General features: G+C 28.3%; 2 protein-coding genes across 2 annotated transcripts; both read left to right on the top strand.

The window, feature by feature from the left end:
• Positions 1-577: 577 nt before the first annotated feature.
• Positions 578-2,487, top strand: LOC123298182 (ankyrin-3-like). The gene has a single exon (XM_044880111.1). The coding sequence runs from the start codon at positions 923-925 to the stop codon at positions 2,381-2,383; it is 1,461 nt and encodes a 486-aa protein (XP_044736046.1). The 5' UTR covers positions 578-922; the 3' UTR covers positions 2,384-2,487.
• A 1,982-nt stretch (positions 2,488-4,469) lies between these two features.
• LOC123298399 (rutC family protein UK114) lies at positions 4,470-6,632 on the top strand. The gene is made up of 3 exons (XM_044880390.1): positions 4,470-4,668; positions 5,754-5,983; positions 6,467-6,632. The coding sequence occupies exons 1-3, from the start codon at positions 4,565-4,567 to the stop codon at positions 6,598-6,600; spliced, it is 468 nt and encodes a 155-aa protein (XP_044736325.1). The 5' UTR covers positions 4,470-4,564; the 3' UTR covers positions 6,601-6,632.
• The last annotated feature ends 7,041 nt before the right edge of the window (positions 6,633-13,673 follow it).

The following is a 13,673-nucleotide window of genomic DNA, read 5'->3' as shown; positions in this document are numbered from 1 at the left end:
TAACATTTATGACTTGTAAGATAATGTGGCTTTTCGTTATATCTCCATTCACACAAGTCGTAGTTTTTGTGTGACGTGTGAACAAACCGATAAATCAACAGACACGTAGACAACAGTTGTATAATACTAGAAAAAGAGATAACTTTTCAAGCCATTGAAATTTCTCCGAAAACTCATTTCTTTCGGGAGGAAATTCCTCCGACACCTAATGCCTTCGTAGCAAGTTACCAATAAATTACCAAAAAAATTATTCTCACTATTCTCTTAGCATTCTCATTTTGGAAAAAATTTAATTAAAAGTTTGTAAATGAGTGAAAAAATTGAGGTTTTGCGTTTACAATAAAAAAATTGTAAATTTCAGTTCCCAGAGCTTTACTCGAGACTATAAAAGGTGAAAGGTTGTAAATTTGCATGTAGCGTTGAATTTGTGGTATATTGATCGTAATTTCCGATTCGATAATATTAAGGGAATGAAATATGAGGAAGTTAAAATTAAAGTAAATTTTTCTTATTTCAATAAGTGCCTAAAATAATTTTTTTCTGTTTAAGAATTAAAATGAATAAAAACGATATTGAAACAAATTCTGTGCTTTCATCACCAACGGAAAATAATAATAATAATTCATCAGAACTTATTGAACTCATAATTGAAAATGAAGGCTTTGAAGCAAATGGAGACAATAATATCAAAATCACTTCATTACTTTCAAGTATTCTTAACAACCAAAAACAAATCGTTAAAAACTTTATAGAAAATGAAGCTGGAGTAACTTCCAAAGAATTCGAGATTTTAGCTGCTGCAGTAATTGCTGGAAATAAAGATATTTTAAATATTATTCTAAAAAGCGAGTTTCTTATCAATATAAATGATGCTAGATTCGCTCCTCTCTTGCATTTGGCTATTTTAAAAGACCAAAAAGAGATGGTAAAAGATTTGATAAACAGGGGAATAAGTGTTGATGCAATGATTTTCAGCGAATTACATCTTAAAGAAGGCGATCAACCAGGAAAGTTAATACAATTGGCTGTTAAAAAAGATAACGCGGAGATAATAAGAGATCTAATAATAAATGGAGTCAATGATGGTATTACCTCCTTCGGTATTATAAATTTAACACCATTGTGTTTGGCAGTATATCTTGGTCAGGAAGAAATAGCAGAAATTTTGATAGCGCATGGAGCTAACGTTAATGTTGTAAATATTATGGGTGCTCCACTACACATAGCTGCAGCAAACGGTTATGTAAATATTGTAGGAAACCTTTTACGCAATGGTGCAGACATTAGTATTAGGGACACTGATAATAGCACACCTTTAGAATTAGCTGTGACAAATGGTCATTTACAAGTGGTAAAAATAATTCTACAACATAAAAAAGTGAATATGAATGCTAAATGCATTGATGGGTGGACGATATTGCACTATGCTTCACAGGAAAATAATTTGGCAATGGTAAAATTTTTAGTAGATGAAGGATGTAATATCAATTTAGAAACTGATGGTGGCTTGAAGCCCATACATATTGCTGCCAGAGAGGGTAATAAAGATATTGTGGAATTTTTTGTTAGTAAAGGATTGTGTATTAATGAGCCTGATAAACAGAACCTTACAATACTACACTATGCGGTAACGACAGGCCAGTTAGAAGTTATAAAATATTTGATAGAAAAAGGTGCTGATGTTAACGCTAAAAATGATAAAGGTGTAACTCCTATGCATTTGGCTGCCCTTTGTAGTTGTAAAAAAGACGTTATAGAAATTTTATTAAATAATTACGCTATTTACAATGCTATAGATGAACATTTTATGCGACCTATAGACATGGCATCTAACAACGACGTTATACATTCATTAACATTAACTAAAAAATTATTTGAATCTGTAAAATGTAATAACATTTCAGAGGTTGAGAATAACATTAGAGCAGGTGCATGTGTTAATGCAAAAAATGCTGATAATATAACAACATTACATTATGCTGCATGGAAAGGCTATGACAAAATTGTACAAATTTTATTGCAGAATAAAGCCAATCCTAACGCGGTTGGTAAAAATGGTTATACACCTATACATTATGCTGCTAAGTTCTCACATTTACAAGTTGTAAATGCTCTACTGTCCTATGGTGCGGTATATGATGCCCTGTCTGACAGTGGCAAAACACCATTAGACTTTAGTGAAGGATCTGAAGTAACTAGTTTATTGAAATTAATTAATGAGTCATTTCAAACAGTTAAAGAAGGTGATGTCGGAATTATTGATGAGCTAAATAAGATAAAAGATATTGATGTGGTAAAAATAGTAATGCGTGCTTGTAATAGAGAAAACAAGACGCTAAGCGATGTTGCTTGCGATGTAAATTTTCAAAAATCGAATAATTAGAACAATACTTCGCGAAAGTATGTTGACGTTGACTAGTAACTTAAACTAGCATGACTGGAGGCAGGCTAGAGAAATAATATTATCAACAGTAATTTACTTTCTTTTTATTTATAGGCAATTTTATTACAGTTATGATATACAAATTACATAATGGACAAAATTAAATCTTAAAATTATTTCTCTAGTTTCTTTTTCTTAAGTGTTACATTTTTAGATCGTGAATCTATTTTTCATAATATTATAACAATGTTATCAATACTAATTTACTTTCTTTTTATTTATAACCAAGTTTATTACATAGATGTGATATACAAATTACATAATGAACAAAATTAAATCTTAATATTATTTCTTTAGTTTTTTTTTCGTAAGTATAACATTTTTAGACCGTGAGTCTATTTTTCATATTAAGTCAGCACGATAAGCTAGAAAATGAAGGGTAAATATTGGAATTTGATAAAGGAATAAGTAAGATCTCGCGTGGACAGGGAAAAAATAGGCTAGAAACAGGAAAAAAACAAAATATTGAAAAATATTCCAAACAAAACTTGTAAGAAATATTGTCTTCATTTATTATAATTTAATTTTTGAAGAAATCTAAATAGATTTGACGCAAAATTCTATGTAGGAGCTATAATATTATGTAGGTACTGAGAATAGTTGAAATAATTATATTTTAGTCCCATCAGGTAAGTTTTGGGTACAGCAATGCCACCTATGTCAATTCCTTGCTTTATACCTGTAGAATCAAAAATTTTATTTGCTCAGGAAAATACAAAGGATGATTTCTGAAAAGGTAAGGATTTTTCACGTTTTTCTACGATTTTCATGCATTTCATTTTAAACAAAAAAGTAGATCAGTCCAAAGTTATCGGATGTCTTAAAACTGTGGTTTAGATATAATCTATTATCTACTAGTTACCTAGTTCACGAAATTTTTCTCGAGTTCTCGAGGCGATTAGTTTTTTTTCCTATCTCGGACACAGATAAAATTTCTTGATAATTCTCGAGGAAAGAATTCTCGAGTATAAACCGTACTTCGACGATAATCAGCGAGAACGAGGATGGGGGGTTAGAGTTGGAAAATGGAAAATAAAAACTATAGCGAAAGGTGGCAACCGTTTACAGTGAGGTGTTGTGGGCATGGTTAGTAAATGCATTTCATGTTACTTATTCATAGTGATTGACAAAAAGGAAAAAAATGCTATTTTCACGATCAGCTGCCGTACTATAATTACCATTTAAACTATAGTATTTTCTTTTGATAAAAAATGATTTGATTTATAGACATATAATTAACTTCCTTATATTTATTATATCCTTGGTATGATAAACATATATTCCCATTCTTGTGATAGCAATTAGCAACTACTAGAGACATAAGTAATTTACATTGCATCAGTTTGTTTAAAATTTATAGATAATCATATTCACATGTTCTTCAAGTACGTAGCTAGAGATTTATTTTAGAGGATCCTAAGCTATAGGAGAAAAATGGTTCATGCAGCAGGAAAGCGTTTAACTTGACATTTATGTAGCATTTGAAATATTTAATTTTTTAGGTGACTGAATAAATTCCCAAAAAAAAAAAAAAAAATACAAATTCATCTGCCATGCCACCTGAAAAATAACTTTCTTGATATCAATAGTTTTTAGTGAATTAGTGAATTTTATATTTAATAAAATATGAAACTTGTTGAGCGTTTGCTGCAAACACTATATAGAAACTGAAATTTGAACTATTTGTTATATACTAGAGTGATACCCACTCAAAACTAAATAAAGCAAATAACATAATAATAGCCGATAAATTTTGTAGAATTGTAGAATAGTCTTTCCAAATCGATTGCTCATTTATAATATTGGGCCTATTATCTGCCACAATGTCAACAAATGTATTTAACAACTAAGAAAGGCTAAATGCAAATATTATCATTTATAACTTTATCAGTTTTCCCCCCTGTTTTAGTCCCATTTAACATACGCACCTGATGTTTGTTGTAGACACAATTTAAAAGATAAGAAACAAGTAATAGTTTATGTAATAAAAAAAATACACACATTTTATTTATTATTTCATAAACAATAAATTCTAGTTCGCATAAATGTTGTTTGTTTTACTATACTTTAAACTTTGAACTGTAAAATTTAAATACTTCAACTAAATAATAAAATTATAATATGAGTTGTTGTAATAAGGAATCAGTCACAAATATGGCATCAAAAACTATTTTACGTAAAATAATAAGCACAGCTTTAGCACCGAAACCAATTGCACCTTACAAGTAAGTACCTATTGTAATATATTCTAATATTTGGTGATGATTTGTATACCCTGTGAATATTTCATAAAGTATTAAATTTAAGTCTCTCAATTGTCACAAACCGATATATTTCTTTTAAATCACATTATAAAATTATCCTAACTTTTTCGAATAATATGTGATAAACCTTCCCTGTGTTTAATCGAATTTTTGACGACAAGATTGAGCAAAGTACCGTTTTTACAATGATCTGTATACCCTGTGAATTTTAACTAATATAATAAATATGAAGAGTTTGTTTATTTGCTTTTTCTTTATTTGTTTGTTTGTTTGTTTTTTTGTTTGGTTGAATTCGCTTAACTTAAGAACTATTGGTTCGAATTGAAAAATTATTTTAATAGAAAGCCCATTTAACGAGGAAGGCTCTCCCTATATAACGTCACACTCCGCTGGACAATTTCGAAAACTATTGAATAAATTTTAATAAAACTTTGCAATAATGTATCTCATACATCAGAATGAAACATATAATACAGTAAAAGATGTTACAAAAATTGGCTAATAAAGGAACATGAAAGAAACCGCTCGCATTTTGCTAAAACCTCATTGCATGCGTTTCTTAGGTGTCAAATAACATTAGTAACGCATGAGTAAACAATAAATTTTTAATTCAATGAAACGATCAATGCTGAAGTTCACTTAAAAAATTAGTAATTAGGCAACTTGTATGACGTAAATGTTTAGTGTTTGTCAAATAATCGAAAACTATTATACAATGTATAACGTAAAAGTAGTTCAAGTTGCCTATTTATTAATTTAGTGAGTCAATTTTAATATTGAATTAACAATTTATTGTTTATTTATAGAAACATTTACGCCACTAAATCGTGCCTTACTAATGATATTTGACACCTAAGAATTCATGAGGTTTTAGCAAAATGCGAGCGGTTTCATTCATTTTCCTTTATTTGTAACATCTTTAACTGTACTAATAGACTATAATTTATAACTAGCAGTGCAGATACGCATTTTATGTAATTTAATAATCTGAATACGAATTAGGGACTGCCATAGGACATTTCAAACATTGCTTTTTTTTTCATTAGTCAAGCGATTGTAGCTGATCGTACTGTCTATGTAAGTGGTTGCTTGGGTGTAGATAAGGATACGGGAAAATTGGTTGGAGGTGGTATTCAAAGTGAAGCACGACAAGCGTTAAAGAATTTGGGTCATGTATTAGATGCTGCTGGTTCGTCATATGAAAAAGTTGTCAAAACCTCGTTATTTTTAAATGATATCAATGATTTCAGTGCGGTCAATGAAGTTTATAAAGAATGTAAGTTTTACTATACTATTTATTTTTACCATTAGGGAATATTCATGAAATTTAAATTTGGTTCAAATATTTTTCTTCCGTAACTTTAATGACTGAACATTTCAACTTAACCATTATTTTAGTAATTAATATATTTTTAATTACTTAAAATTAATTAATAAAAGTACAAATTCAGTGAGGGCAATTAAAAATTTCTAAAACGAAAATTCAAATTTTTATACGGACGTGACATCATGGTACGGGCTTGTCAAATTTGTTGACTTACTGTATGATATTAATTACTTACATTTTATATGGTATTTCATTAAATTATACTACGGCCTTTTATTAGAAAACTTAATAATAACGAGTGTAAATTCTGTGTTGTAAATTCATTTTTTTTAAACCATTTACCATTTGCTGAAGTCATATTGTTATAACTTGGATCACTCTGTATATCAATATTTTTTGTTTATAATCATTAAATGAGGCTTTTTTCCCTAGTTTTCAAAAAAGATTTTCCTGCACGCTCTGCATATCAAGTTGGAAAACTACCGGCTGGTGCAAACGTTGAAATCGAAGTTGTAGCATTGAGTGGCGACGTGGAAACAGTAACGGCAGTCGATAGCAAACTTTAATGATTAAATTTATAGTATAACATTTAGTTAAATTTGTACATATTATTATTATATTAAAAATATTTGATTTTGTTAAGGAATTTTTGGTTTAATTTTTTCTACACTTATTACTATTTTGTTTCATGAATCCCAGGTATCCTTCAAGTTGTAGTTCTATTTAAAAGAACAAGGTTGACCCTTGTTTGACCAAGAAAACGGTCCTCTCTAAAATAAACTAAAAAATTGTACTTTCATTTCCTATAAAAATAAGCTGATACGTTCTTTCATGCTTTTTGATTTTTCATTCCGTTTTCATAATATAAGAATGGAAACTTTTAAAAAAGCGCCGTGTTATGTTCACAATGATATCTGTATAACCTGACCTATCGAGATACCGGATGAAGTATTTTTTAAATGATACTATACTTACTGTAACTATTAAAAAAATCATTTAGTTAGTGTCACGGGAAAATGGGACAGGGCATAAAATTGCTATATTCGTTCTATAAAGTTCTTGTGAGTGACTTTATGCAAGAAATTTGGGTGGGAGGTTTTTTCTTTTTTTTTTTGATGCAAACAAATTTTGATTATTTTTAATGTATTTCTCATTAAAGAATATAGAATATAAACATATTACATATTATATTTTAGGATATAAACATATTATTTTATTGATAATAATTAAGATAATGTTTGTTTAGCTTCAAAATAAATATTATAATAAAATATCAGTTTTATGATATTAAGATAAATCATGTTTTTATATGTTTAATTGGAAAGCCATTCATTTAACTTTGGCTTTCTTTTGCGTTAGGTATCGTGTTTAAAATTTTTTTAAAATCCACTTTTGTATATTAATTTGTATATTATGTTTTTATACCATGTATATATGAAATAACCATAGTATATTAAGTTTAGTCCCAAGTTTGTAACGCTTAAAAATATTGATGCTACGAAAAAAATTTGGTATAGGTAAATCGATCGGAAATCGATCCGAAATATCGTTTTTTTCGAAAATTTCTCGGCCAATCCCCAAATAAACTCGATTTTTGAATTTCTTGGGTCAAAATTACCTTATAAACTGAGTTTCATCAAATTCCGAAACAAATAATTTTTTACGATTTTTTCGAATTTTTCTAAGGGGTACCCCTTGAAAAAATTGCAAAAAATCGATACAAATTTACCGTCTCCAATTTCGATAAAACTCTGTATATAAGGTAATTTTGACCCAAAAAATACAAAAATCGGTTTCATTTAACGATTGGGCGAATAATTCTCGAGATAATACCGGAAATCGATCCGAAATATCGTTTTTTTCGAAAATTTCTCGGCCAATCCCCAAATAAACTCGATTTTTGAATTTCTTGGGTCAAAATTACCTTATAAACTGAGTTTCATCAAATTCCGAAACAAATAATTTTTTACGATTTTTTCGAATTTTTCTAAGGGGTACCCCTTGAAAAAATTGCAAAAAATCGATACAAATTTACCGTCTCCAATTTCGATAAAACTCTGTATATAAGGTAATTTTGACCCAAAAAATACAAAAATCGGTTTCATTTAACGATTGGGCGAATAATTCTCGAGATAATACCGGAAATCGATCCGAAATATCGTTTTTTTCGAAAATTTCTCGGCCAATCCCCAAATAAACTCGATTTTTGAATTTCTTGGGTCAAAATTACCTTATAAACTGAGTTTCATCAAATTCCGAAACAAATAATTTTTTACGATTTTTTCGAATTTTTCTAAGGGGTACCCCTTGAAAAAATTGCAAAAATTGCAAAATACATCCATTGAAATATTTTATTTTGGCATGTTGATAGACAAACATTTTTGTAGTGCTTTTTATTACAAATATATTTAATTTTATTTAAATTGAATTAGTTTTTTTATTAGTCTAGGCAATGTTATAACAGTTATAGTATATCCATTGCTTATAATCTACTCCAAAGGGATTTTCCCGTTTTAGGCTTATGTGTTCGGCAAAACGGGTTCTTTGATAGTTTTGTTATTTTGTAAAATAAATAAATGCTTAATATATAATGTCAAATCTAAACGGTATATTTCAGAGCAAAGGAATCTGAACTAAATCGGTCAGATCCTAATTAAGTTTGATGAATGTGATTTAGGCCATAAAGAAAAGCAAGGCAAAAGCACTAAAATTAGGAATACAGCGAGTTTCATTATCTCGAACTATAAAAAATAAGGAAACTTTGGCTTTTGGAATCATTTAATTCATTTATTACATTATTTTCAACGACTTCTTTATATATTAAAACGATTATATCCAGAGGTGAACCAGCCTAGACAACCAGGTCAAACGTCTTTTACATTTGTTTTTATTTATTCAGATGTAATTTACTTTAATTTGCGAAGTACAGCAAACTAAAGGTTTTCTCCAAATTTTTTAAATAAAATTCCGTATATTTCACGAATTCTTTTTTAATAATTTCAATTATACCAAACTGCGAAGTATACAAAATTGAACTATAACTTTTATAGCCATGTGAGTGACGCTTCGCATACAGCAAACTTCTTATATAAACTCAACTTATTTTGAATATAATGAGCCTAAATCCGTTCCTGAACACATTGATTGTATAACTGAAAATGATGATAATAATTTTCTGAATGTGTGTGAATATAACATATAATATTATACTATTTTCGGAGCATGTAAGTCCTGCGCATAGCACCTGTTGCCCTTAACAGCATCCAGACAAATCCTGTATAAATGAGAGAAATAAAGATACCAAGTATAATATACACACAACACACATGAAAACCTGGAATATAACTAGTGATATAATATAAAATCTGGAGTATAAAGAGTGTTGAATTAAATCTTTAACCAATATAATCTTAAATTTAACAATTAAATGAAAAGTTTAATAATGATTACTTAAAATTTAATATAATTAGAAATTTAGTGATATAAAAAATAAATTTTTACATGTAAATCTCATTTTAAAAACGTTATGTGAATGTGATTCCATATCATTTTCTTTGTTTTTGCATCCTTGTTTAACATATTGTTTATTGATATTAGTTGATCTTTTATTTACATGGATTTATAAAATGTTGTGATTATTATTTTTAATATTAAAATAATTGAATTGAATTGAATTGAATATAAAATGAATCGTGGTAATGGCAGTGGTGTTTGGACTGCTCCAGCTGCCCCAGCCAATCCATCTAATGTTGGAATGGCTCGAATTAATTCAAATAGTGGAATATCTTCATCCAATAATAATACGACGAATAACATAACTAACAATAATACAAATGTGCAATTAACTGGACAAAGTGTCTCAGGCCCGTTAAGAAGGGCATGTCCAGCAAGTGGAGCACAATGGAATGTCCAAGTTGTTAAAGGGAAAATGACGGGACGCTGCTTATGGAATGCTTGTAAAGCATTATCATTAGGTTTATTGTTAATGGTTTTAGGCACTGCTATGGCAACAATTGGTAATTGATTATTATTGAAAACATTTAAAAAAAGTTGTTTTTGAAGCATACAAATCTACAAAAAAAACAAAACCTCGACGGCATAATTTGTATATGCAAAACACCTCTTTCTTGGTATTCCAATGTTTCCCAAATAAGTCATATAATGTGTTACCGGTGTTATTCAATATTTGGCACATATTATTTATAACGTAAATCACCGGATAACCTGGTTACACCTATGATGTTTATTAGTTTTTATATTTTCCATATAAGAAGAATATAAGAAGTATTGATGTATCCACTTTTCACATTAGACCTTAAAATGGTGTAAGTTTCAGTGCTTCAAGAAAATTTTTTGCATAGGAAAAATTGCAAATTAAAATCACCTGCCAGGCTATTTTGGCCCCTACCAAATCATGCCAGGCGATGATATTTCGTATGATTGCAAATTAGACTTTAAAATGGTGTAGGTTTCAAAGTGCCTCAAGAACATTTTTTGCATAGGAAAAATTGCAAATTAAAAATTTCATGGGTCACTAACGCCCCCCAACCTGTATTGATGTATCCACTTTTCTTTCCCAAATGTCAATCAAATTAACAAAACTTGAAAGAAATACAAGGTAGTAGAAATACTATTTCGGATAAAATAAGTATAAGTATATTATTATTTACTTTGTAACTTAAATGAATCTGCACGAGTCTAACTTAAAGAAAGTAAAATGATTTTGCAAGTAGTTTTTCACTTGACATTTCTCTTCTTGAAATTGAAGTTATTTTAACTAAAAATATTGATCAAGATCGTTTTATACCAATATTGTTCAATCAAAATTAGTTTGACTGATGATTGAAGCTTCCAAATAAAATCCATATTGAGTGCTTTTTCCAATCAGAATAAATTCTGACTGGTTATGGGTTTTACTGTAGCATATAATACATGCTGTGTTATTATTATTTTATGAAATTTTGAAAATTTCCCTTTGTCTTAGGTAAAAATGCAATTTTGAACATGTTCTGATATGTTTAGAATTTTTTTAAATGTTTTTTACGTGACCAGTTCATATTTTTACTTAATTACCACAAAAATATCACATTTGTCAAAATTTTTCAGCCATTTCTTTCGTTTTTTGAACTAATAAACAACATTCCAAATTTAGCTTACACATAATGTAATTTATAGTTTGAACTTTTGATGTGACAAATATTACTACGAGGTGACGAGTATTTTGATTGGGCACTAAGCGAATATATGATAAATAAAAAAATACTTCAACCGTAATATAATTTATTGGTTAAATAATTTATTTAAGTGCTAAGAAAAATATATAATGTTTGAAATGAAAAGTTGAAAATCGATATAGTAAAATATATGGCAAGGAACATAAACATAGCATTTAACATTCATATACATTTTATACAGATTCTGCACTGTTTGTTACCCAAGGCAATGATACTCTCTGTGGAGCTTTAAGGTAGATTAAATTACATTTCATTTCAATTGTATATAAAAGTATATAAGTAATATATTCGAGAATACAATCTGTATAAAGGCAATCGGTTTTTATAGAGTGATAGAAAGAAGTTTTAACTATAAAAAAAAATTCGAAAACTAAAACCCCGAAAATTACAGAATCTAGCTCTTAAAAGTATGAAAACAAGAAAATCGTCATTACAGTCGGAGGATCTTTTTTTTTGGTCCTGTGGAAAACTGTTTAATCTTAGAGGTTAATGACAATTTTACTTATAATAATTTCAGATGAAAATCTTTTCTTGTTTTCATACTTTTAAGAACGTGATTCTGTAATTCTCGGGGTTTTAATTTTCGAACTTTATTTTTTTAAACCATTTTGGGGTTATAATTTCGTGAGAAAGTATAACAACATATATGTATTTGAAAAATCCTATCATAGTCCTATATTATGTCCTCTAGAGGGCGCCGTATTTAATTTAACGTGACGGTACATAGCTTAACCAGCGGACGATCAAGACGCTTCCAACGATACCTCATTTGTCAAATTATGATAAGCACTTTAGAAGAAGCATTTTTTTCTTCAGCATTCGAGTTTGATTCGTTTTTTGTTTATGATTATATCAGTATTTTATTAAATAAATTTTATGAAACATAAAACAATAATATTACAAATAAAATAATTAAATGTAAAATTATTTTATTATAATCATTTTGTTACAAATATAAAACTATAATTCAATAAATAAATGACTTTTATTAGATGCAGCCACGGATTTAAATAGGTCTAACAACTTTCTATATAATGCCTTAAAAAAGTGTCAATCTGAATAGTTGTTGTTTTAGAAACATAAAACTAGTGACTAGATACTCTGCGTACGTCGTCTTTGCCTGTTATAGCCCTTTTATAAGAAATAAACAGATTTCACCTACTCGAAAATTAGATATAGTTCAATTATAGTTTAAAAAAAAACAATTATATTTTTCCGCGCGCAAAATCATGTATTATGGAAATATCCGCGTGCAAAATATTGTAAATTAAAACCTAAAAATAACGATAAAGGATAAATTATATATCTAGCCCCATTATCATTTTTTAAATAAGAGTGGCGACTAGAAGAATTTCTCGCTAAACAGTTTTACTTTATTGTACTTTATTTTCATCTTTGACGATGAGTTTTGTTATAACTTCATGAATGTAGACGAAAACAAAGAATAAATCTGCCTTGGTTTCCGAAATATCGAAAGCTAAATGATTAAACCAATTTTCAATTTTCGATATTTTGAAAATTATTCCAGATATCGAAATATTTTATTCTTACTTTTCGTCAACAAGAAACGAAAATTTATAACAAAATTCAACATCAATAATTGTTATAGCATAATTCAACATCAAAATTGAAAATACATATTTTTAAAAATTTGTGTCCCCACTATGTTTTCTTTTTGTTTTCAATAATTTATTGAAGTTTTAACTTTGATTTAAATAGTTTTTTTTTAATTTCCACCGACTATTTTTGGAAAAATCTATGAAAACATACCATCCATCTACAGTTTTCCCATAAGACCAATGTTAAATGTATTTATTTTTGAAGTCATTTATTTATTTAAATAATCGCGCAAACCCTCCCCCCCTTAAAGTTTTCAGAATTGATTTAGACTTGGTCCAACTATAGAAAAATAAAGTTTTTTATTTAAAATTTGATTATTCCTAATCGCTTTTCTTTCAATGCGATTACCTTGATACACACTGTAAATTTACGTATGAATGAATATAGAACATGGTCTGAAGTAAAAAAGATAATTCTTCTGTCAAGTAAACGTACTCAATGATATATTTTATATGCTTACGCCCGTATGTTTACTCATTACGTTATGATATCATTAATTATAATAGTAAATTTATTTTGTTCAATAAAAAAATATTATAAAATAATTTATTCACATAAACTTTGACATTTTTTTAATTCTTGCAATCCTGGACGCTTGCTTAAAATAAAAACTTAATTTTTAGAAAAAGAATCATTCAAAGAACAATTTTTATTCTTTGGAATATAAGCAGTCATCAGTAAATTATTTTTTCTTTTTTGAAATTTTCCGAATTAGCGAACAGGAAAGTTGTTACTTAAATAATTCAGTTCTATTTAAAATTTAATTTCAAGTAATTTTCTTTCAA

Source organism: Chrysoperla carnea, chromosome 4, assembly GCF_905475395.1.
Source record: "Chrysoperla carnea chromosome 4, inChrCarn1.1, whole genome shotgun sequence".
NCBI lineage: Eukaryota > Metazoa > Arthropoda > Insecta > Neuroptera > Chrysopidae > Chrysoperla > Chrysoperla carnea.
The sequence above is the reverse complement of the archived record's forward strand: the minus strand, read 5'-3'. Positions and strand labels throughout refer to the sequence as shown.

What these genes read in the sequence shown, in the direction of transcription:
- LOC123298182 (XM_044880111.1), top strand. Translation starts at nt 923, where the DNA reads ATGGTAAAAGATTTGATAAACAGGGGAATAAGTGTTGATGCAATGATT.
- LOC123298399 (XM_044880390.1), top strand. Translation starts at nt 4,565, where the DNA reads ATGAGTTGTTGTAATAAGGAATCAGTCACAAATATGGCATCAAAAACT. An exon ending in AAACCAATTGCACCTTACAA is followed by an intron (nt 4,669 to 5,753) that starts GTAAGTACCTAT and finishes TTTTTTCATTAG; the next exon opens with TCAAGCGATTGTAGCTGATC. An exon ending in CAATGAAGTTTATAAAGAAT is followed by an intron (nt 5,984 to 6,466) that starts GTAAGTTTTACT and finishes TTTTTTCCCTAG; the next exon opens with TTTTCAAAAAAGATTTTCCT.